The 26,134-nt window shown below is 47.3% G+C and overlaps 1 protein-coding gene across 1 annotated transcript in view; it reads right to left on the bottom strand.

Moving 5' to 3' along the window:
- Nucleotides 1–26,134, bottom strand: part of LOC148537882 (uncharacterized) — a 73,580-nt gene that overhangs the window by 34,780 nt on the left and 12,666 nt on the right. The window contains exon 2 of the mRNA XM_088460171.1: nt 9,997–10,165. Within this exon, the coding sequence (XP_088316297.1) occupies nt 9,997–10,165 (169 nt within the window). The remainder of the gene's footprint in view (nt 1–9,996; nt 10,166–26,134) is intronic.

Raw genomic sequence — 26,134 nt, 5'->3', positions numbered from 1 at the left:
TGTACAGTCTCGGTATCGCCTGCCTAGTGAAGTGGAATCTAGATGGGATTTGGAACCGGGGACACACTACCTCCAGCAATTGTCTAAATCCCACTGCACTAATGGCGGATACCGGACGCACGTCTAACACCAACATAGCAGTCAAGGCCTCAGTTATACGTTTGGCTTCAGGATGACTGCTGTCGTACTTCATCCTCCTTGCTAAGGACTGTTGGAGGGTCAATTGTTTAGTAAAAGTAGTGGTGTTCCTACTTCCTCTCTGGGATGATGAACCACTCCCAGCAGCAGCAACAGCAGCAGCGGCAGCAGGAGGCATAGCAATGCAGGATCCTCCGGAGGAATTCCAGATAGGAGAGTCAGTCATGCCAGTGACATGGCCTGCAGGACTACTTCCGATCCTGACTAAGGAGGAAATTGACGAGGAGGGAGTTGACGGTGTGGTTTGCAGGCGCTTGGATACAACAGGACAACGGGATTTAGGTGTCCCTGGACTGCTTACGGTCTTAGCCAAAGTTTCTGAACTTGACAGTAACTTTTTATGAACGCGCTGCAGGTGCCGTATAAGGGAGGATGTTCCTAGGTGGTTAACGTCCCTACCCCTACTTATTTCACCTTTATATATGGTACATATGGCAAGACAGTTGTTGTCCGGATTTGGATAGAAATATTGCCAGACCAAAGAGGTGGAATGTTTGGTCTTCTGCCCAAGCATGACCGTGATGGGCCTTTTCATCCCACGGACAACAACTGTCTCCCCCGGAGCCTGATTTAAACAAACCACATCACCATCAGAATCCTCCTCGCCAACTTCCTCCTCAGCGCCAGCTACACCAGTATCCTCATCTTGTTGTACTTCAACAGTGACATCTTCAATTTGCATATCAGCAAGTGGACTGTGGGTGCTCCTTTCAGCACTTGCAGGGGGCGTGCAAATGGTGGAAAGAGCCACCTCTTCCCGTCCAGTGCTGGGAAGGTCAGGCTTCGCAAACCACCACCACACTTGGACTCTCCTTGGGGATTTGTGATATCTTCTTAGAACGCACAGTTCTTCGCTGTGCTTTTGCCAGCTTAACTCGTTTGATTTTTTTAGTGGGAGGAGGGCTTCCATCGTCATGTGAAGCTGAACCACTAGTCATGAACATACTAGGGATCGACCTTAGCCGTTCCTTGCCACTCCGTGTCGTAAATGGCATATTGGCAAGTTTACGTTTCTCTTCAGCTGATTTAAATGTTTTTTTCAAGGTCATTTTCGTGAACTTTGTCATTTGGCATTGTATGTGCCCTCTACTATGACATTGGGCATCGGCCTTGGCAGACGACGTTGATGGCATGTTATCGTCTATGTCATGACTAGTGGCAGCAGCTTCAGCACTAGGAGGAAGTGGTTCTTGATCTTTCCCTATTTTATTTTTATCGGAGAAAGTTTGGTCCTCCATTTATGTTATATTGATATATACGTGCGGCTAAGGCGCACACAAACACAGAAAATATTTTTTTATTTTTGATGGAGACTAGTGCACTTTGTGGGTTACACCACCCTTTAAGAAATGAGCCAGCCGGCCCCTTACTTATGGGACACAGGCGCACGTTGGCGCTGCTCCTTTGTTGATGCACGTGCAGCTACAGCCCACACAATTCACAAACACAAAAAAATATATATTTTTTTATTTTGTTTGGAGTGCCCTTTGGGGGTTACAGCACCCTTTAGCGGTCAATCCAGCTGGCCCTTTATTTATGGGACACAGGCGCATGCTTGGCACTACTTTGTTGATGCACATGCGGCTACTGCGCACACAATTCACAAACACAAAAAAATATATATTTTTTTATTTTGTTTGGAGTGCCCTTTGGGGGTTACAGCACCCTTTAGTGGAAAAGCCAGCTGACCTTTTACTTATGGGACACAGGCGCACGCTTGGCGCTGCTCCTTTGTTGATGCACGTGCAGCTACAGCCCACACAATTCACAAACACAAAAAAATATATTTTTTTATTTTGTTTGGAGTGCCCTTTGGGGGTTACAGCACCCTTTAGCAGTCAATCCAGCCGGCCCTTTATTTATGGGACACAGGCGCACGCTTGGCACTACTTTGTTGATGCACGTGCAGCTACTGCGCACACAATTCACGAACACAAAAAAATATATATTTTTTTGTTATTTTGTTTGGAGTGCCCTTTGGGGGTTACAGCACCCTTTAGCGGTCAATCCGGCCGGCCCTTTATTTATGGGACACAGGCGCACGCTTGGCACTACTTTGTTGATGCACGTGCGGCTACTGCGCACACAATTCACAAGCACAAAAAAAAATATTTTTTTATTTTGTTTGGAGTGCCCTTTGGGGGTTACAGCACCCTTTAGCGGTCAATCCAGCCGGCCCTTTATTTATGGGACACAGGCGCACGCTTGGCACTACTTTGTTGATGCACGTGCGGCTACTGCGCACACAAAATAACCAACACAAAAAAATATATTTTTTTATTCTGTTTGGAGTGCCCTTTGGGGGTTACAGCACCCTTTAGCGGTCAATCCAGCCAGCTCTTTATTTATGGGACACAGGCGCACGCTTGGCACTACTTTGTTGATGCACGTGCGGCTACTGCGCACACAATTCACAAACACAAAAAAATATATTTTTTTATTTTGTTTGGAGTGCCCTTTGGGGGTTACAGCACCCTTTAGCGGTCAATCCAGCCGGCCCTTTATTTATGGGACACAGACGCACGCTTGGCACTACTTTGTTGATGCACGTGCGGCTACTGCGCACACAATTCACAAACACGAAAAAATATATTTTTTTATTTTGTTTGGAGTGCCCTTTGGGGGTTACAGAACCCTTTAGCGGTCAATCCAGCCGGCCCTTTATTTATGGGACACAGGCGCACGCTTGGCACTACTTTGTTGATGCACATGCGGCTACTGCGCACACAATTCACAAACACAAAAAAATATATTTTTTTATTTTGTTTGGAGTGCCCTTTGGGGGTTACAGCACCCTTTAGCGGTCAATCCAGCCGGCCCTTTATTTATGGGACACAGACGCACGCTTGGCACTACTTTGTTGATGCACGTGCGGCTACTGCGCACACAATTCACAAACACGAAAAAATATATTTTTTTATTTTGTTTGGAGTGCCCTTTGGGGGTTACAGAACCCTTTAGCGGTCAATCCAGCCGGCCCTTTATTTATGGGACACAGGCGCACGCTTGGCACTACTTTGTTGATGCAAATGCGGCTACTGCGCACACAATTCACAAACACAAAAAAATATATATTTTTATTTTGTTTGGAGTGCCCTTTGGGGGTTACAGCACCCTTTAGCGGACAAGCCAGCTGGCCTTTTACTTATGGGACACAGGCGCACGCTTGGCGCTGCTCCTTTGTTGATGCACGTGCAGCCACAGTGCACACAATTCACAAACACAGAAAAAATATTATTTTTTTTGCACTTGGGGGGAGCACCCCCTGGACAACACAACAGCACCCCTTTAGGACTGGGACACTGCACAGGACTTTGGAGTGGACACAGCCCCTATGGACAACTGACTGCACAACACAGTCCAGCCAGCCCCTATGGACTTTGAAGTAGTGGACACAGCCCCTATGGACAACAGCAGCACAGCACAACACAGCACAGCACAACACTACACTGCACTACACTACACTACACAGCCCAGCCAGCCCTAACTCCCACCCTCCCTCTTCACTGTCCACAGCCGAGTGAGAAAATGGCGCTGACGCGGGTACCTTATATAGGATCCAAAGCCCGCGAGACCCGGAAGGCGGGATGATGACGTTTTGCCTCGATTTCAGATCCGAGTCAGGCGGGAAAAGTCGAGTCTGACTCGGATCGGCCTCGGATCGGGGGGGTTCGGATTTCAGAAATCCGAACACGCTCACCCCTACTAGTAACTATCTATCAGCTATGCTAATTCAATGTCCATGTATGCCAAATGCATGTTGAATGCTATCGCACCAACTGTTTTTCCATCTCTAGCTGCAGCCATCATCATTAGTAACTAGACACGACCCATGCCATGCTGGGTGCAAACGATCAGATCAGTCTGAAACAGGGGTTCCATCTCACACGCTACTGAAGTTGGCTAACACGTCTACAATACTATACGGAACAATTTTGAGGGTGAGATTCAATTATTTTTTGGCACCGCAGCTATTCCATTCTTGCTCTGATCGGGCGTGAGTGCCGTTGGCACCCTTTATGTTTGCTTGAAAGAGTAAAAAGTCAGAAAAGCCCAAAGTCCATTTTAGCAGCGTGCCGAACAGTGACGGGACGGGGTTAGCCGATTTACACAGCTAAACATGGTACATTTGGGCCCGACAAGCGCAATAAATAATGGGCGCTGCGGCATTCGTTCTCACCAGAACAACAATTGAAAAGCTCCATCATACACCCATTACTTTTGGACATACAAAAGACAATTGAAGTCCCCACGGAGTGTCCGCGTGGTTGCTGCACAGTTACCGCTTTCACAGAAAGTATGGTACGATCAATTTGTATACACTTACACTGGTCACCTGTGTGCGTATGTCAGTGAGGACAATTTCCTTCTACAGTACATGAACAGTACTTTGAAATCTGTGAGATTGTGCCTGTAAACCCACTATCATCCTACTCAGAATCAAGGGCCTGATTCAGACCTGGTCGCAAGCGCTGTGCGCTCGCAACCGGGTCGATGGTGGGCCAGTGTGCACTCACTACAAAAGGGGCGGCTGTTGATCGACAGCTCGACCCCTTTTGTAGGCGTGGCTGGGGAGTGGCTTCACAAACGGAGGTATTCCCAAGCGAACGCCTGCCGTTTGTGGGCGGCCTCACTGACGTCACCAGTGATGTCAGTGAGAGAGCTTCCAGCTCTGTTTGAGCCAGAATCTCCCTGGGGCTTGAGACCCTACCACAAAGTTCTCGTCGCAAGCCCGATGGTCTTGACCATTGCGACCATCATCATGGCCGCTTGCATAAGCTGTGGGTGGTAACCCACAGCTATGCGAGCGGCCAAGAGGCCGCAACTTAAAAACCAAGTGCCCGCCCTGATTCAGAGCGAGCGCTTGCTTTTTGCGAGCGCCTCTGAATCAGGCCCCCAAGTCCGTTGTGAGTGCAATAACATATTTTCTGGATTTTATGGTGAATAAAAAAAAGACATCTGTATCTCTTTATATTTCTCAGCATCCAGAACCCACCACATGCTATGTAAGTAGCAGAAGATAATTCGAACTCTCTTCAAATAAACACAAATTATTTATTGATTGTAGTGTTAAATAAAAAAGACAAAATGGCTGGTAGCTTACCATATGTTTGCAAATGTATGTAATCAACATCTCTACATTACTATTATCATGTATGATGTTTTTGCTGGTCCATTATGGTGTGCTGGGGGGATTTGTTTGTTTGTTTTTTCTAGTCTAGATTAACCCCTCCATTAAGTGCACAAGCGAGTGACCAATAACTTGATTTGAGCAACTACCATTCTGTGTATCACTGGGTATGTAAAAGTAAATGTTAAGTATACTGAACATATATAAAATATAAATGTTGTATCAAAGGCCAACATATTGAAAACCACTCTAAGCTCCAAGACTTTTACTGTAAACTTTGACTCCTATGGAGCCCAAAGATCCTGCAACCAGGACTAAAGAGCTGACTGGTCAAGTTCTGGAACCCCCACAATAAAATTGAGCAAATTGCACTGTCTCAAAGGCAGACACTATCTTTCCCAGGGCAGTCATGCAAAGACAAACAGACACCTTTCTGCGTGAGAGCAGGATCCTCACCATTTCTGGCTGCTGTAAGAACACCCTCTGCTTATGGCACAGGAATATAGGAATCCTTGAAGTAGAGAATCCAACTGTGAGACTTCAGAGTTCAAGCTGCCAAAACAACATGGGTCTGCAGCAAGGCTAAATAGCTTGCCTTGATCAGCCAATTGTACAGGAAAAGGAGGACCATAACTCCATAGGTCAGAGAATGTCAGCCATAACTGCCAGGACCATTGTGAATACCCTCAGCGCTGTGGACATGCTGAAGGGTAGGATCCCAAACTGAAAATGATTTGGCTAAGAGCTAAAGAAGCACTGGTGTCCCTCTCAGATCTTAACATATAAGTAAGTGTCCTTCATGTCCATGGATACCATAAACTTGTCCAATACCATGTTGTTGGTGACTGTCCACAAAGGCCTTTCAAGTCCAGAAAAGGTCAAAAGGAACAATCTGGTTTCTTGACCAGAAAAATTTGAGTAAAAACCCAAACCTCTCTACTTTTTTTGGATTAGAGTTCCTGTGGATAATAGGAAACTGAATGACAGTCCTGACAGTTTTGTTTTGTCTCCTGGAGCACTAGTAGTGAAAAAGCAACTGGACAGGGGTATCAGGAGAACTATTATGCATCCCCGATTTATGATGACTCTCACGCAGGCATTTGTGGTGGGAAAAATAAAAACATTGGACACTGAATAGATTCAAACGGGCTACCGCCAATGGGTCACCTTCATGCTATGCTGTTTATCAGGGGGCTTGGAAGCTAGCCATCTTCCCGTTCAAGCCTGGTTACCTCTTTGCAGCACTCCATGAGGAGTGGAGAGCTGTACCATGGAGGCTTATCTACTCACGTTCCCATAGGGTCAAAAGTAGCAAAACCCTTGGGTCTAGTGGCATTGACAGGTAGAAAGGAACTTCCTTAGTGGCATGGGAAACACTCCAAACCAGTTTGGGACCAAACAGAGGAGAGTATGGCAACAAATCCAGAGTCATCTTGGACTCCTTTTCCGCCACCTAAATGCAAAGCTAAAGTGCCCAGCATTCTAACCTAAATGAGTATCATAGCAACAGTAGTTTCCCCACAACCTTCATAAGCCTCACAGGTACAGTAGGCCCCACCAGCATTGGTCTGTCAGAATCCAGAACAAGCCAAGTCTAAGTGCCCTGCTGTGGTGTAGAAACTTGTCCCAGGCTGGCACTGTGATTATAGTAGCTAAATTTGAAGGTGAGCGCAGTCATTGGTCCTCTGCCTCACACATTGCGCACAGAGGGGGCTATTCTGTGGTTTGACAGAAATAGCTACCATCTAAAGGAGCCAGTAGCTAATTCAATTGTTTGTATGATTAGCCCAGTGCTGGTCACAACAGATGCATTCTTGCGTGAGAATGCACTGGATATGCCGCATAAATGAAGTGCCAGGATAGAAAACAATACAGCCTAAGGTAAGTTAGCTACTGGAGTGCTGTGGGACCACAGTATAGATAGAGAAGAAGGAGGGGGGGGGGAATGGGGGGGGTTTAAACAACACAGTAGGGAAATTCAGACACTGGGGCACAATACATTACATATGGGTGGTTAAGAGTCACTAATAAATTTATAGATGGGGCTGGGGCACAATAAGGAACATACTGAGGCATTACGTACACAATAATGAATATACAGATTGGGATGCAGAAAAGGGGAGCACACTACAGAACATGGAACAGAAGGCAGCACAATAAAGACCATATAGGTGGGACGGAATACAAGACATACTGTAGAGGGTCACATATGGACATAGAAGCATTTACAGACATACAAGGTCACATCTGGACATATAGGGGCACATACAAAATTACAAATATAAAGAGGCACATCCAGATATATAGAGGCACATAAGGACATAAGAGGGGCACTTAAAGACATAGAGGGGCACACAAAGACAGAGGGACACAGACAGAGGGGCACAGACATAGAGGGGCACACAAAGACAGAGGGGCACAGACAGAGGGGCACACAAAGACAGAGGGGCACAGACATAGAGGGGCACACAAAGACAGGGGCACACAAAGACAGAGGGGCACATACAGATATATAGAGGCACATTAAGACAGAGAATATTGTAAAATTAAAATAATAATTCAAACCGAATATATATTATGATTACATTACTAATGTTAGTATAAAATATAGGCTACCTAATGAAATATATCAAAGCATCAAGGTAAACAGGGTCTGTATATAGAATAGATAAATGACAATTACTAATGTAAATATCCTTTCTAACTACAGAACTCATTTACCTTCTCTATAAGATGTTTAGAGATTAATACTGTATGTTAGACAGCTATTATACTAACTTTTCCAATCAACATAACTATTGCAGTCATGTTATTTATTCAATTTATGTGTATATTTAAAAAAATTTTGTCATTGCTTTTTTTGAAACACCCCTCTGCTGTTTTTACCAAGGCTGGTGCTGGATAGAGCAACAGCTTCAGAGAAATGGAGTTCTATTAGGAGGCATGACAATGTAATTAAAGAAATAAAAACATTTTCTGTAAGTTTTTTTTTTCCCGGGGAAGTGTGGGGGAAAGAGCAGCTCTATGTAGGTGACATCCTTGTGACTGGGTATGTATTTCATCATAGTAATTCCTGAGATCTAGGGGTAATATATTACATTAGGGCTATCTGACGACTCTCCTAGGTCCTGAGAAAGTCAAAGAATAGCCCTAATTTAATACATGAAGCGCTTACAATAGGCCCTTTTTACATTTCAGCTCCAGGCCTATGTGGACCTTAATCTGGTACTGCCCGGCACTTGCGCCCAGCCCCAAAGCCCTTATTTACTCAGAATTCTGGTCCTGATTCAGAGCCGGACACTCTGACAGAGTGCTCGCTCTGAATCAGGGCCGGGCAATTATTTTTTTTAGAACGGCCTCCTGGCTGCTCGCATAGCTGTGGGTGACCACCCACAGCTATAGCGAGCGGCCAGGAAGATGGTCGCGATGGTCTAACAGCCGAAATCTCTCCCACTGACATCACTCGTGATGTCAGTGGGGCCGCCCCCAAACGGAGGCGTTCACATGGGAACGCCTCCGTTTGGGCAGCCACTGCCCCGGCCCACCCACCAAAGGGGGCATGCTGTCACTCAACATCGACAGCACGCCCCCTTTGGTACGAGACCTGGAGCGACGGATTGCCCGTTGCTATCCGGGTCTCGCGCATGCGCACGACAGAGCCGGCTCCGTCATGCGCATGCGCTCTGGGCCACCATTGACCCGGTTGCGAGAGCTCAGCGCTTGCGACCGGGTCTGAATCAGGCCCTCTGCTCGTACCTCAGGAGGGTGCAAGCAGACATCGGTGATAAGTGGTGCCTCTGGGCTGGTCACCCAAAATAATTGAAAGCTCCTGGCCACTTTAGATGGGAGTTAATTCTATCAAACAACATTTTTTTAAGAAATGGACTAGACAGCTGCAGTTGTACAAAACAGGAGGATATTTGACTGTAAAATACACATGCCAAAGACAGAGTAGAACCCACTGAAAAAACCCAGCACCCAATACAACTCTCTACTATTTCCTTGTAAATGGGGATAAGTAGCTGCTGCTACCAGAAAATGGCCGTTAAATATGTTATAGCTTGCCAAGTGGGTAGTAATACCAGGGAGGAAGTTCCAAAGGTACGGTACCTCCCACCAAATCTCAGCACTGGTTGCCTTGCACCCTCCTACTGTACCTTGTGCAAGGGCTGAATAGTAGCTAACATCTGGCTTTCCACTCCATGAGGGGTGGGTGGCCCCTTACCTGCTGCGCCTCTGGTGCATGGTCCAGCACTGGTCTGGCCATATGCCTGAGAGGCAGAACCTGTGATTGAATCCTTCCCAGAAGGGACCCAAGGGAAGAAGTGAGTTCTAAGCAAGGAGTAGCTGGGCACTTACGCAGCCCGCTCTAAGAATCCTCAAAACAGAAAAACAATGAAACTGTAATACAAAATAAAACTGCTTTCAGCAGTCATAAAGAGGCCCCTAGCTCTGGCATGCAAACTGATGTTCCCAGGAGTTAATGGGGTGTAGAGGCAGTGCAGTTTGAGCTATTTGATGGTACAATTAAAGTACCAAATCTGTTCACTATACTCTATACCCAATGATACATCAGTGTCCCCAATGGGTGAATAAAGAAATTAGCTTAAATAAACAGGAGACAGGTAAAAAAAAAGCTCTGCTAAGAAAGTCTGGAAGGAACTTACCTTTTCTGTACTGCATTAACGCAGTGAAGTACAATGATGCAAACTGAGCAAAGTTCCGAGGCTGATTTATCATTACGGCTCGGCTCAGGCCCTCAATCAATGTTTTGCCATCTAGTACAAGACTCCTAGGTTTTGTGGGCACCATTTTTGTAATGTTTAACAGCAGAAACTGGAAGGAGACAGATAGATAGGTCATACAATATGTAACTGTTTGTTACCATTAATTGGCATTGCAATGTTGACTGTGCAGGTCTAAAAACAAAGTATGCGTACAGAATTATCTATGTAATTTACCAATATTTGTCTTGTGTAATTAATGTTTTCCAACTCAGTTTACAAGGTATCCTGTCAGAGAATGGATTCTGATGACGACACGCAACACCTTCTCAATAGATAACCAAAGCGTTTAAATTCCAGAACTTTTCAGCAGTCACGATACGAAAAAAATATAGAAGCTTCAGTAAATAACCAGACTCTTACATCAACTGTTGGTGCTTCCCATTTCAACTGCAGGGGGTATATTACTAAAGTGCAGGCTTTTAGAAGTGGAGATGTTGCCCATAGCAACCAGTCAGATTCTAGCTATAATCTTCCAGAAGGTGCTAGATAAATGTTAAGTAGAATCGGATTGCTTGCTATGGGCAACAACTCCACTTCTAAAAACCCACACTGTAGAAAAATATACCCCAAGTGTCTAATGAGACAAAATAGCTATGTGCTAAAACTTTAGATCAAGTCCAACACGTCAAGGAGAAATTATTGAGCATCTCTACAAATACTGGCACTTTGGCTTTGATCCACTTCCCATATGCTGCATATTCCTTTTGTGGGTTACATCTTTCCAGCATTACGTTGAAACAGAGCCGGCCCTAGGCAAGATTTTGGTTGGTGGGTGCCCCTTAGCAAGCAGAGATATATGCAGATGTGTATGTATATACCTGAGTCCTTCACTGTCTGTAGCGTGTAAAAATGTGCTAAAGCCTGTATTTTGTGATCACTGCTGAACCGTCATATTAAACAGATTGTATGTCAAACTTGTTTGGAGAGTGCTAGTCTTTTATTTAGTTCATTTGGGAACAACTTCATACAGTATATAATAGGGGTGAGCGGGTTCGGATTTCTGAAATCCGAACCCCCCCGAGCCCCCCGATCCGAGTCCGATCCGAGTCAGGCTCGACTTTTCCCGCCTGACTCGGATCTGACATCGAGGCAAAACGTCATCATCCCGCCTTCCGAGTCTCGCGGGTTTTGGATCCTATATAAGGTACCCGCGTCGGCGCCATTTTCTCACTCGGCTGTGGACAGTGAAGAGGGAGGGTGGGAGTTAGTGCTGTGTAGTGTAGTGTAGTGTAGTGCTGCTGTTGTCCACTACTTCAAAGTCCATAGGGGCTGGCTGTGTTGTGCTGTGCTGCTGTTGTTAATAGGGGCTGTGTCCACTACTTCAAAGTCCATAGGGGCTGGCTGGACTGTGTTGTGCAGTCAGTTCCAAAGTCCTGTGCAGTGTCCCAGTCCTAAAGGGGTGCTGTAGTGTTGTCCAGGGGGTGCTCTGTCCATCAGGGGTGCTCCCCCCAAGTGCTAAAAAAATAATATATTTTCTGTGTTTGTGAATTGTGTGCGCAGTAGCCGCACGTGCATCAACAAAGTAGTGCCAAGCGTGCGCCTGTGTCATAAGTAAAGGGCCGGCTGGCTTGACCGTTAAGGGTGCTGTAACCCCCGAAAGTACACTCCAGTCCAAACCAAAAAAAAAATTATTTTCTGTGTTTGTGAATTGTGTGCGCAGTAGCCGCACGTGCATCAACAAAGTAGTGCCAAGCGTGCGCCTGTGTCATAAGTAAAGGGCCGGCTGGCTTGACCGTTAAGGGTGCTGTAACCCCCGAAAGTACACTCCAGTCCAAACCTAAAAAAAAATTATTTTCTGTGTTTGTGAATTGTGTGCGCAGTAGCCGCACGTGCATCAACAAAGTAGTGCCAAGCGTGCGCCTGTGTCATAAGTAAAGGGCCGGCTGGCTTGACCGTTAAAGGGTGCTGTAACCCCCGAAAGTACACTCCAGTCCAAACCAAAAAAAAATTATTTTCTGTGTTTGTGAATTGTGTGCGCAGTAGCCGCACGTGCATCAACAAAGTAGTGCCAAGCGTGCGCCTGTGTCATAAGTAAAGGGCCGGCTGGCTTGACCGTTAAGGGTGCTGTAACCCCCGAAAGTACACTCCAGTCCAAACCTAAAAAAAAAATATTTTCTGTGTTTGTGAATTGTGTGCGCAGTAGCCGCACGTGCATCAACAAAGTAGTGCCAAGAGTGCCCCTGTGTCATAAGTAAAGGGCCGGCTGGCTTGACCGTTAAAGGGTGCTGTAACCCCCGAAAGTACACTCCAGTCCAAACCAAAAAAAAATTATTTTCTGTGTTTGTGAATTGTGTGCGCAGTAGCCGCACGTGCATCAACAAAGTAGTGCCAAGCGTGCGCCTGTGTCATAAGTAAAGGGCCGGCTGGCTTGACCGTTAAAGGGTGCTGTAACCCCTGAAAGTACACTCCAGTCCAAACCAAAAAAAAATTATTTTCTGTGTTTGTGAATTGTGTGCGCAGTAGCCGCACGTGCATCAACAAAGTAGTGTCAAGCGTTCGCCTGTGTCATAAGTAAAGGGCCGGCTGGCTTGACCGTTAAGGGTGCTGTAACCCCCGAAAGTACACTCCAGTCCAAACCAAAAAAAAAATTATTTTCTGTGTTTGTGAATTGTGTGTGCAGTAGCCGCACGTGCATCAACAAAGTAGTGCCAAGCGTGCGCCTGTGTCATAAGTAAAGGGCCGGCTGGCTTGACCGTTAAAGGGTGCTGTAACCCCTGAAAGTACACTCCAGTCCAAACCAAAAAAAAATTATTTTCTGTGTTTGTGAATTGTGTGCGCAGTAGCCGCACGTGCATCAACAAAGTAGTGTCAAGCGTTCGCCTGTGTCATAAGTAAAGGGCCGGCTGGCTTGACCGTTAAGGGTGCTGTAACCCCCGAAAGTACACTCCAGTCCAAACCAAAAAAAAAATTATTTTCTGTGTTTGTGAATTGTGTGCGCAGTAGCCGCACGTGCATCAACAAAGTAGTGCCAAGCGTGCGCCTGTGTCATAAGTAAAGGGCCGGCTGGCTTGACCGTTAAGGGTGCTGTAACCCCCGAAAGTACACTCCAGTCCAAACCAAAAAAAAAATTATTTTCTGTGTTTGTGAATTGTGTGCGCAGTAGCCGCACGTGCATCAACAAAGTAGTGCCAAGCGTGCGCCTGTGTCATAAGTAAAGGGCCGGCTGGCTTGACCGTTAAGGGTGCTGTAACCCCCGAAAGTACACTCCAGTCCAAACCTAAAAAAAAATTATTTTCTGTGTTTGTGAATTGTGTGCGCAGTAGCCGCACGTGCATCAACAAAGTAGTGCCAAGCGTGCGCCTGTGTCATAAGTAAAGGGCCGGCTGGCTTGACCGTTAAAGGGTGCTGTAACCCCCGAAAGTACACTCCAGTCCAAACCAAAAAAAAATTATTTTCTGTGGTTGTGAATTGTGTGCGCAGTAGCCGCACGTGCATCAACAAAGTAGTGTCAAGCGTGCGCCTGTGTCATAAGTAAAGGGCCGGCTGGCTTGACCGTTAAGGGTGCTGTAACCCCCGAAAGTACACTCCAGTCCAAACCTAAAAAAAAATTATTTTCTGTGTTTGTGAATTGTGTGCGCAGTAGCCGCACGTGCATCAACAAAGTAGTGCCAAGAGTGCGCCTGTGTCATAAGTAAAGGGCCGGCTGGCTTGACCGTTAAAGGGTGCTGTAACCCCCGAAAGTACACTCCAGTCCAAACCAAAAAAAAATTATTTTCTGTGTTTGTGAATTGTGTGCGCAGTAGCCGCACGTGCATCAACAAAGTAGTGCCAAGCGTGCGCCTGTGTCATAAGTAAAGGGCCGGCTGGCTTGACCGTTAAGGGTGCTGTAACTCCCGAAAGTACACTCCAGTCCAAACCAAAAAAAAAATTATTTTCTGTGTTTGTGAATTGTGTGCGCAGTAGCCGCACGTGCATCAACAAAGTAGTGCCAAGAGTGCGCCTGTGTCATAAGTAAAGGGCCGGCTGGCTTGACCGTTAAAGGGTGCTGTAACCCACAAAGTACACTCCAGTCCGAACCAAAAAAAAATTTATTTTCTGTGTTTAGCCGCACGTATATATCAAATCGATATAACATAAATGGAGGACCAAACTTTCTCCGATAAAAATAAAATAGAGAAAGATCAAGAACCACTTCCTCCTAGTGCTGAAGCTGCTGCCACTAGTCATGACATAGACGATAACATGCCATCAACGTCGTCTGCCAAGGCCGATGCCCAATGTCATAGTAGAGGGCACATACAATCCCAAATGGCAAAGTTCAGGAAAATGACCTTGAAAAAGACATTTAAATCAGCTGAAGAGAAACGTAAACTTGCCAATATGCCATTTACGACACGGAGTGGCAAGGAACGGCTAAGGTCGATCCCTAGTATGTTCATGACTAGTGGTTCAGCTTCACATGACGATGGAAGCACTCCTCCCACTAAAAAAATCAAAAGAGTTAAGCTGGCAAAAGCACAGCGAAGAACTGTGCTTTCTAAGAAGATATCACAAATCCCCAAAGAGAGTCCAAGTGTGGTGGTGGTTGCGATGCCTGACCTTCCCAGCACTGGACGGGAAGAGGTGGCTCTTTCCACCATTTGCACGCCCCCTGCAAGTGCTGAAAGGAGCACCCACAGTCCACTTGCTGATATGCAAATTGAAGATGTCACTGTTGAAGTACAACAGGATGAGGATACTGGTGTAGCTGGCGCTGAGGAGGAAGTTGGCGAGGAGGATTCTGATGGTGATGTGGTTTGTTTAAATCAGGCTCCGGGGGAGACAGTTGTTGTCCGTGGGATGAAAAAGCCCATCACGGTCATGCCTGGGCAGAAGACCAAACATTCCACCTCTTTGGTCTGGCAATATTTCTATCCAAATCCGGACAACAACTGTCTTGCCATATGTACCATATGTAAAGGTGAAATAAGTAGGGGTAGGGACGTCAACCACCTAGGAACATCCTCCCTTATACGGCACCTGCAGCGCGTTCATAAAAAGTTACTGTCAAGTTCAGAAACTTTGGCTCAGACCGTAAGCAGTCCAGGGACACCTAAATCCCGTTGTCCTGTTGTATCCAAGCGCCTGCAAACCACACCGTCAACTCCCTCCTCGTCAATTTCCTCCTTAGTCAGGATCGGAAGTAGTCCTGCAGGCCATATCACTGGCATGACTGACTCTCCTATCCGGGATTCCTCCGGAGGATCCTGCATTGCTATGCCTACTGCTGCCGCTGCTGCTGTTGCTGCTGCTGCTGGGAGTCGTTCATCATCCCAGAGAGGAAGTAGGAACACCACTACTTTTACTAAACAATTGACCCTCCAACAGTCCTTAGCGAGGAGGATGAAGTACGACAGCAGTCATCCTGAAGCAAAACGTATAACTGAGGCCTTGACTGCTATGTTGGTGTTAGACGTGCGTCCGGTATCCGCCATTAGTGCAGTGGGATTTAGACAATTGATGGAGGTAGTGTGTCCCCGGTTCCAAATCCCGTCTAGATTCCACTTCACTAGGCAGGCGATACCGAGACTGTACAGAAACGTCAGAAAAAGTGTCCTCAGTGTCCTGAAAAATGCCGTTGTACACAATGTCCACTTAACCACGGACATGTGGACAAGTGGAACAGGGCAGACTAAGGACTATATGACTGTGACAGCCCACTGGGTAGATGTATCACCTTACGCAGCAACAGCAGCAGCGTCACCAGTAGCAGCATCTCAGAAACGCCAGCTCGTTACAAGGCAGGCTACGCTGTGTATCACCGGTTTCAGTAAGAGGCACACCGCCGACAACCTCTTAGAGAAACTGAGGGAAATCATCGCCCAGTGGCTTACCCCACTTAGACTCTCCTGGGGATTTGTGATATCTGACAACGCCACCAATATTGTGCGGGCATTACATCTGGGCAAATTCCAGCACGTCCCATGTTTTGCTCACACAATAAACTTGGTGGTGCAGAATTTTCTGAAAAGCGACAGGGGCGTGCAGGAGACGCTTTGGGTGGCCCGAAAAATTTCTGGCCACTTTCGCCATTCAGCGACTGCGTGCCGAAGACTGGAGCGCCAGCAAACACTCTTGAACCTGCCCCGCCATCACCTGAAGCAAGAGGTTGTGACGCGGTGGAACTCAACCCTCTATATGCTTCAGAGGATGGAGGAGCAGCAAAAGGCCATACAAGCCTATACATCCACCTATGACATAGGCAAAGGAGGGGGTATGCACCTGACTCAAGCGCAGTGGAGAATGATTTCCGTGTTGTGCAAGGTTCTTCAGCCCTTCGAACTTGCCACACGTGAAGTCAGTTCAGACACTGCCAGCTTGAGTCAGGTCATTCCCCTCATCAGGCTTTTGCAGAAGCAGCTGGAGAAAGTGAAGGAGGAGCTAAGACGGAGCGATTCCGCTCGGCATGTGGGACTTGTGGATGAAGCCCTTCATTCGCTTTGCCAGGATTCCAGGGTGGTCAATCTGTTGAAATCAGACCACTACATTTTGGCCACCGTGCTCGATCCTAGGTTTAAAGCCTATGTGGTGTCTCTCTTTCCGGCCGACACAAGCCTGCAGAGGTGCAAAGACCTGCTGGTGAACACACTGTCAGCTGAAGCGGAACGTGACACGTCAACGGCTCCTTCTTCATTTTCTCCCGCAACTGGGGCTGCCAGGAAAAAACTTAGGTATCCTAAGCAACCCGCTGGCGGTGATGCAGGGCAGGCAGGACCAAGTTTGGACATCTGGTCCGGACTGAAGGACCTGGCAACAATTTCTGACATGTCTACTGTCACTGCATATGATACTGTCACCATTGACAGAATGGTGGAGGATTACATCGGTGACAGCATCCAAGTAGGCATGTCAGACAGTCCATACCTGTACTGGCAGGAAAAAGAGGCAATTTGGAGGCCCCTGTACAAACTGGCTCTATTTTACCTGAGTTGCCCCCCCTCCAGTGTGTACTCCGAAAGAGTGTTTAGTGCAGCCGGGAACCTTGTCAGCGAAAGGCGTAGGAGGTTGCTTCCACAGAATGTGGAGAAGATGATGTTCATCAAAATGAATTATCAGCTCTTCCAGGGAGACCAGCCTCCAGAAGGTACAGAGGGACCTGTGGTGGTGGATTCAAGTGGGGACGAGTTAATACTTTGTGAGGATGAGGATGTACACACTGAAGAGGGTGAGGAATCGGTGGATGAGGAGGATGAGGATGACATCTTGCCTCCGTAGAGCCAGTTTGTGCAGGGACACATTAATTGCCAGCTTGTTTTGTGGGGGCCCAAACGAACCAATCATTTCAGCCACAGTTGTGTGGCAGACCCTGGCGCTGAAATGATTGATTTGTTAAAGTGTGCATGTCCTGTTTATACAACATAAGGGTGGGTGGGAGGGCCCAAGGACAATTCCATCTTGCACCTCTTTTTTTCTTTGCATTATGTACAGTTTGGGGCCTAGTTTTTCTAACTGCCATCCTGCCTGCCACTGCAGTGTCACTCCTAGATGGGTCACGTGTTTGTGCCGCCCACTCGTGTCGCTTAGCATAGTCATCCAGCTACCTCGGTGCAACCTTTTGGACATAAAAACACTATTGTGAGGTGTGAGGTGTTCAGAATAGACTGGAAATGAGTGGAAATTAAGGTTATTGAGGTTAATAATAGCATAGGAGCAGAAAAACCTACAAATTCTGTGATTTTAGCTGTTTTTATGCTTTTTTTCAAAAAAATACAGATCCAAAACACAAAACCCAGAACCCAAAACACGGAAGGGTGGTTTTGGCAAAACCAATCCAGATCCAAAACACGAAGAAAGATCCAGATCCAAAACCAAAACACAAAACACGAAAAGTGGCCGGTGCACACCCCTAGTATATAATTCATACTTGCCTATTTTTGAAAAAGCATTTCAGGGAGATTGTGAAAGCAGCACCTATGAGCGCGTGTTACAGTGGGCGTGTACTGATAAATCTGAGAGGCGTGTCCTAAACCTGACTTACATCCAAATGTAAACCAGCCCAAAAGCAGTTAGTAAGATCTGTTTGTTGATGAAAACACACTAATACTTTGCAGAAATTCATAGGGATCATTGTGCCTATAATAACCAATGCAGGGAAATTACACTAACGATCCCATTGGAATGTATATATCTCTATTTTTTTAATATAACAGCTTCATAATGGGGGAAAGGATGAAATGAGGGAGATAGCTAGACTCTTCAGGGAGACAGGGAGATTGCTACTATTTGAGGGAGTCTCTCTGACAATGAGGGAGAGTTGGCAAGCATGATATAATTTAGTCATATTCCCTGTAAACAATAAAAAAAAGTGTGTACATAGTGAGGAACAGCTGTCCATGGGGACTGAGTGGCGATCATTATAAAGAAAGGCAGCCATGAGTCACACAGGCTGAGCTGACATCCCCTCACAGAGCTGGCTCAATGGAGAGAAGCAGCGTAGGAACAATGGCCACTCTCAATCACCAGTGCTAGCCCGCGGCAATATCCAAGCGGTGGCCACCGAGGGGTAGGAGACGGGAGGAGGGCGGTTGGGAGGGCTTGAGCAGAGATTGAACAAGGAACTCTGCCTGCTGGTGATTGGTTGGGGAGATCTCACTTTGTGTCCTGTAGGTCCAGCGGCATCTTCCTCGTCTCCTCCGACCTGGCTGTCAGTGACATCAGAGTCACCTGACCAGCTGGGCAGACCTTTGTGCTGCCAGATCGGAGCAGCAGCGCATGGGGGTGGACGCAGAGCCGTGGAATGCCCCTAGGCATTCCAGATGCCCTAGGCATTTGCTTAGAATGCCTTTGCCTAGGGCCGGCTCTGCGTTGAAACTTCCTGTTGGAGATTACAGTGGTCAACGACATGCAGTTTGCAGGCACATGGAGTTCTGTGCCTGAGATGCTGCAGGTTCCATACACAGTGGAATATTGCCTTGCTAGCAGGCACCTGTTAGCTAACAGCGTGATTTGGACACATTCTAAGGGTGACTCACTTGGGTATTCCCTAGTGATCGGGACTGTTAGCACTGTCTATCATCTTAAAAAATTAACCTGTTTTGATGCATTATAGCTGCTGTGTTATATATAAACTAAAAGAATTTGGAGACATTTCTTTGGTGTTAGGGGCGTATCTATAATGGGTGCAGGGTGTACAGGGGAGCCCGTACCGCACACCCTGCACCCATATTATCTAAATCTTACCTCTCCGAGATCCCGCATCGGGTTGTCTCAGTGCTGAACAAAACACTGAAAAAAGGCGACCGCGCCATTTCCCCGGCGATCAGTGCATGCGCAGCAGACTCTGGACACACTCTACTGGTCAGAGTCTACTGATGCTGCGGTGGCCGGCCAGCCGTGTCCAGTAATGGATTAAAAATGTACAGATGATGTTCAAATACAGTGTATACATATTCAAATATCAATAGGACTGAAAACACCAAGGCCAGGGGCCCCCACACAGTCAAACCAAAAAGTACATTAATGGAGGTCAGAACAGCATTTTGCTACCTGCGCTCCAGTTCTCATCCATGACTCAGCAGTTTAGTGCGCCGGTCCCCCACCCTCAGCAGCAGCGGCCGGTGAGCAGATCGGCAGAGAGGCCACAGCACACACACCCCTTCACAGACTCCGCGCTCCTGAATGACTGCAGCTTTTGCCGCTCTCGGGCTGATGACAGAAGTGCCCCAATACAGGCTCTGAAGTGCTTCCGCTCTACTTTCATGGTCAGGAGCCATGCCCGATGGAGGAAGCGGATTTGCTGGACAGATCGATGAAGAAGAGGAGATGGAGATCCCCTGCAGTGCTCCAGCCACTAACCAGTAAGTATATGGTCATTTCGGGGCAGTGCCTGCTGCAGCTCTCCTGTGACAGGCATCCGACCCCCAGCCATAGCCACTCACCACACTAACTTTCTGCTTCATTGGGACTAATAGTGTTCACTCTAGCTCCGGCGGCAGGCAGGGCGCCGAAGCTAGAGAGGGCATCCGATAAGGGGGCATGGCCATTGAAAAGGGGGGGCGTGTCTATAAGATGCGTCACCTTTTTGTCACTCTTCGGGGCGTGCCCGGCACTTACGGACACGCCGACGGTAACACGGTCACCGCACATTTCCCCACCCGCGGGACACTGCGACCCGTGGGTGAAGACAGCACCCGCAGGCTATGAGGGCAGGGAGCTTTTTGCCCTCCAGAAGGAGGGCAGGGCACAGTGCCCTGCTAAAACAGCCTAGCGGGAATGCTAACTAAAATCTTCCCTATAGGACAGCAGGTTTTTGTAATCCTTCAACAGCCGGAGATATACACCAGTCAATGCATCATAGTGTCTATGCGCTTGCTCTTCAGGACAGAGACACTTACTTGCGTATAGATGCTCTGATGCGTTGACTGATGATGCCGCATGATTTAACAAATATGCTGTGAATATGGCTATGTATGGTCCTATTGGTGTTTGAATATATACACTGTATTTGAAAATCCTGTGAGTGACGCAAAGTATACTGTATGCGTATATTATACATACATACATACAGTACCTGTACATATACACACATGTACACATTAGGGGTGTGCACCGGCCACTTTTCGTGTTTTGTGTTTTGGTTTTGGATCTGGATCTTTCTTCGTGTTTTGGATCTGGATTGGTTTTGCCAAAACCACCCTTCCGTGTTTTGGGTTCTGGGTTTTGTGTTTTGGATCTGTATTTTTTTGAAAAAAAGCATAAAAACAGCTAAAATCACAGAATTTGTAGGTTTTTCTGCTCCTATGCTATTATTAACCTCAATAACCTTAATTTCCACTCATTTCCAGTCTATTCTGAACACCTCACACCTCACAATAGTGTTTTTATGTCCAAAAGGTTGCACCGAGGTAGCTGGATGACTATGCTAAGCGACACGAGTGGGCGGCACAAACACGTGACCCATCTAGGAGTGACACTGCAGTGGCAGGCAGGATGGCAGTTAGAAAAACTAGGCCCCAAACTGTACATAATGCAAAGAAAAAAAGAGGTGCAAGATGGAATTGTCCTTGGGCCCTCCCACCCACCCTTATGTTGTATAAACAGGACATGCACACTTTAACAAATCAATCATTTCAGCGCCAGGGTCTGCCACACAACTGTGGCTGAAATGATTGGTTCGTTTGGGCCCCCACAAAACAAGCTGGCAATTAATGTGTCCCTGCACAAACTGGCTCTACGGAGGCAAGATGTCATCCTCATCCTCCTCATCCACCGATTCCTCACCCTCTTCAGTGTGTACATCCTCATCCTCACAAAGTATTAACTCGTCCCCACTTGAATCCACCACCACAGGTCCCTCTGTACCTTCTGGAGGCTGGTCTCCCTGGAAGAGCTGATAATTCATTTTGATGAACATCATCTTCTCCACATTCTGTGGAAGCAACCTCCTACGCCTTTCGCTGACAAGGTTCCCGGCTGCACTAAACACTCTTTCGGAGTACACACTGGAGGGGGGGCAACTCAGGTAAAATAGAGCCAGTTTGTACAGGGGCCTCCAAATTGCCTCTTTTTCCTGCCAGTACAGGTATGGACTGTCTGACATGCCTACTTGGATGCTGTCACCGATGTAATCCTCCACCATTCTGTCAATGGTGACAGTATCATATGCAGTGACAGTAGACATGTCAGAAATTGTTGCCAGGTCCTTCAGTCCGGACCAGATGTCCAAACTTGGTCCTGCCTGCCCTGCATCACCGCCAGCGGGTTGCTTAGGATACCTAAGTTTTTTCCTGGCAGCCCCAGTTGCGGGAGAAAATGAAGAAGGAGCCGTTGACGTGTCACGTTCCGCTTCAGCTGACAGTGTGTTCACCAGCAGGTCTTTGCACCTCTGCAGGCTTGTGTCGGCCGGAAAGAGAGACACCACATAGGCTTTAAACCTAGGATCGAGCACGGTGGCCAAAATGTAGTGGTCTGATTTCAACAGATTGACCACCCTGGAATCCTGGCAAAGCGAATGAAGGGCTTCATCCACAAGTCCCACATGCCGAGCGGAATCGCTCCGTCTTAGCTCCTCCTTCACTTTCTCCAGCTGCTTCTGCAAAAGCCTGATGAGGGGAATGACCTGACTCAAGCTGGCAGTGTCTGAACTGACTTCACGTGTGGCAAGTTCGAAGGGCTGAAGAACCTTGCACAACACGGAAATCATTCTCCACTGCGCTTGAGTCAGGTGCATACCCCCTCCTTTGCCTATGTCATAGGTGGATGTATAGGCTTGTATGGCCTTTTGCTGCTCCTCCATCCTCTGAAGCATATAGAGGGTTGAGTTCCACCGCGTCACAACCTCTTGCTTCAGGTGATGGCGGGGCAGGTTCAAGAGTGTTTGCTGGCGCTCCAGTCTTCGGCACGCAGTCGCTGAATGGCGAAAGTGGCCAGAAATTTTTCGGGCCACCCAAAGCGTCTCCTGCACGCCCCTGTCGCTTTTCAGAAAATTCTGCACCACCAAGTTTATTGTGTGAGCAAAACATGGGACGTGCTGGAATTTGCCCAGATGTAATGCCCGCACAATATTGGTGGCGTTGTCAGATATCACAAATCCCCAGGAGAGTCTAAGTGGGGTAAGCCACTGGGCGATGATTTCCCTCAGTTTCTCTAAGAGGTTGTCGGCGGTGTGCCTCTTACTGAAACCGGTGATACACAGCGTAGCCTGCCTTGTAACGAGCTGGCGTTTCTGAGATGCTGCTACTGGTGACGCTGCTGCTGTTGCTGCGTAAGGTGATACATCTACCCAGTGGGCTGTCACAGTCATATAGTCCTTAGTCTGCCCTGTTCCACTTGTCCACATGTCCGTGGTTAAGTGGACATTGTGTACAACGGCATTTTTCAGGACACTGAGGACACTTTTTCTGACGTTTCTGTACAGTCTCGGTATCGCCTGCCTAGTGAAGTGGAATCTAGACGGGATTTGGAACCGGGGACACACTACCTCCATCAATTGTCTAAATCCCACTGCACTAATGGCGGATACCGGACGCACGTCTAACACCAACATAGCAGTCAAGGCCTCAGTTATACGTTTTGCTTCAGGATGACTGCTGTCGTACTTCATCCTCCTCGCTAAGGACTGTTGGAGGGTCAATTGTTTAGTAAAAGTAGTGGTGTTCCTACTTCCTCTCTGGGATGATGAACGACTCCCAGCAGCAGCAGCAACAGCAGCAGCGGCAGCAGTAGGCGTAGCAATGCAGGATCCTCCGGAGGAATCCTGGATAGGAGAGTCAGTCATGCCAGTGATATGGCCTGCAGGACTACTTCCGATCCTGACTAAGGAGGAAATTGACGAGGAGGGAGTTGACGGTGTGGTTTGCAGGCGCTTGGATACAACAGGACAACGGGATTTAGGTGTCCCTGGACTGCTTACGGTCTGAGCCAAAGTTTCTGAACTTGACAGTAACTTTTTATGAACGCGCTGCAGGTGCCGTATAAGGGAGGATGTTCCTAGGTGGTTGACGTCCCTACCCCTACTTATTTCACCTTTACATATGGTACATATGGCAAGACAGTTGTTGTCCGGATTTGGATAGAAATATTGCCAGACCAAAGAGGTGGAATGTTTGGTCTTCTGCCCAGGCATGACCGTGATGGGCTTTTTCATCCCACGGACAACAACTGTCTCCCCCGGAGCCTGATTTAAACAAACCACATCACCATCAGAATCCTCCTCGCCAACTTCCTCCTCAGCGCCAGCTACACCAGTATCCTCATCCTGTTGTACTTCAACAGTGACATCTTCAATTTGCATATCAGCAAGTGGACTGTGGGTGCTCCTTTCAGCACTTGCAGGGGGCGTGCAAATGGTGGAAAGAGCCACCTCTTCCCGTCCAGTGCTGGGAAGGTCAGGCATCGCAACCACCACCACACTTGGACTCTCTTTGGGGATTTGTGATATCTTCTTAGAAAGCACAGTTCTTCGCTGTGCTTTTGCCAGCTTAACTCTTTTGATTTTTTTAGTGGGAGGAGTGCTTCCATCGTCATGTGAAGCTGAACCACTAGTCATGAACATACTAGGGATCGACCTTAGCCGTTCCTTGCCACTCCGTGTCGTAAATGGCATATTGGCAAGTTTACGTTTCTCTTCAGCTGATTTAAATGTCTTTTTCAAGGTCATTTTCCTGAACTTTGCCATTTGGGATTGTATGTGCCCTCTACTATGACATTGGGCATCGGCCTTGGCAGACGACGTTGATGGCATGTTATCGTCTATGTCATGACTAGTGGCAGCAGCTTCAGCACTAGGAGGAAGTGGTTCTTGATCTTTCTCTATTTTATTTTTATCGGAGAAAGTTTGGTCCTCCATTTATGTTATATCGATTTGATATATACGTGCGGCTAAACACAGAAAATAAATTTTTTTTTGGTTCGGACTGGAGTGTACTTTGTGGGTTACAGCACCCTTTAACGGTCAAGCCAGCCGGCCCTTTACTTATGACACAGGCGCACTCTTGGCACTACTTTGTTGATGCACGTGCGGCTACTGCGCACACAATTCACAAACACAGAAAATAATTTTTTTTTGGTTTGGACTGGAGTGTACTTTGGGGGTTACAGCACCCTTTAACGGTCAAGCCAGCCGGCCCTTTACTTATGACACAGGCGCACGCTTGGCACTACTTTGTTGATGCACGTGCGGCTACTGCGCACACAATTCACAAACACAGAAAATAATTTTTTTTTGGTTTGGACTGGAGTGTACTTTCGGGGGTTACAGCACCCTTTAACGGTCAAGCCAGCCGGCCCTTTACTTATGACACAGGCGCACGCTTGGCACTACTTTGTTGATGCACGTGCGGCTACTGCGCACACAATTCACAAACACAGAAAATAATTTTTTTTTAGGTTTGGACTGGAGTGTACTTTCGGGGGTTACAGCACCCTTAACGGTCAAGCCAGCCGGCCCTTTACTTATGACACAGGCGCACGCTTGGCACTACTTTGTTGATGCACGTGCGGCTACTGCGCACACAATTCACAAACACAGAAAATAATTTTTTTTTGGTTTGGACTGGAGTGTACTTTCGGGGGTTACAGCACCCTTTAACGGTCAAGCCAGCCGGCCCTTTACTTATGACACAGGCGCACGCTTGGCACTACTTTGTTGATGCACGTGCGGCTACTGCGCACACAATTCACAAACACAGAAAATAATTTTTTTTTAGGTTTGGACTGGAGTGTACTTTCGGGGGTTACAGCACCCTTAACGGTCAAGCCAGCCGGCCCTTTACTTATGACACAGGCGCACGCTTGGCACTACTTTGTTGATGCACGTGCGGCTACTGCGCACACAATTCACAAACACAGAAAATAATTTTTTTTTTGGTTTGGACTGGAGTGTACTTTCGGGGGTTACAGCACCCTTAACGGTCAAGCCAGCCGGCCCTTTACTTATGACACAGGCGCACGCTTGGCACTACTTTGTTGATGCACGTGCGGCTACTGCGCACACAATTCGCAAACACAGAAAATAATTTTTTTTTTGGTTTGGACTGGAGTGTACTTTCGGGAGTTACAGCACCCTTAACGGTCAAGCCAGCCGGCCCTTTACTTATGACACAGGCGCACGCTTGGCACTACTTTGTTGATGCACGTGCGGCTACTGCGCACACAATTCACAAACACAGAAAATAATTTTTTTTTGGTTTGGACTGGAGTGTACTTTCAGGGGTTACAGCACCCTTTAACGGTCAAGCCAGCCGGCCCTTTACTTATGACACAGGCGCACGCTTGGCACTACTTTGTTGATGCACGTGCGGCTACTGCGCACACAATTCACAAACACAGAAAATAATTTTTTTTTGGTTTGGACTGGAGTGTACTTTCGGGGGTTACAGCACCCTTTAACGGTCAAGCCAGCCGGCCCTTTACTTATGACACAGGCGCACTCTTGGCACTACTTTGTTGATGCACGTGCGGCTACTGCGCACACAATTCACAAACACAGAAAATAATTTTTTTTTAGGTTTGGACTGGAGTGTACTTTCGGGGGTTACAGCACCCTTAACGGTCAAGCCAGCCGGCCCTTTACTTATGACACAGGCGCACGCTTGGCACT

The sequence above is a fragment of the Taudactylus pleione genome, unplaced genomic scaffold, assembly GCF_031769625.1.
Source record: "Taudactylus pleione unplaced genomic scaffold, aTauple2 ptg000043l, whole genome shotgun sequence".
NCBI classification, from domain to species: Eukaryota; Metazoa; Chordata; class Amphibia; order Anura; family Myobatrachidae; genus Taudactylus; species Taudactylus pleione.
This window is presented reverse-complemented; position numbering and strand designations above follow the sequence as displayed.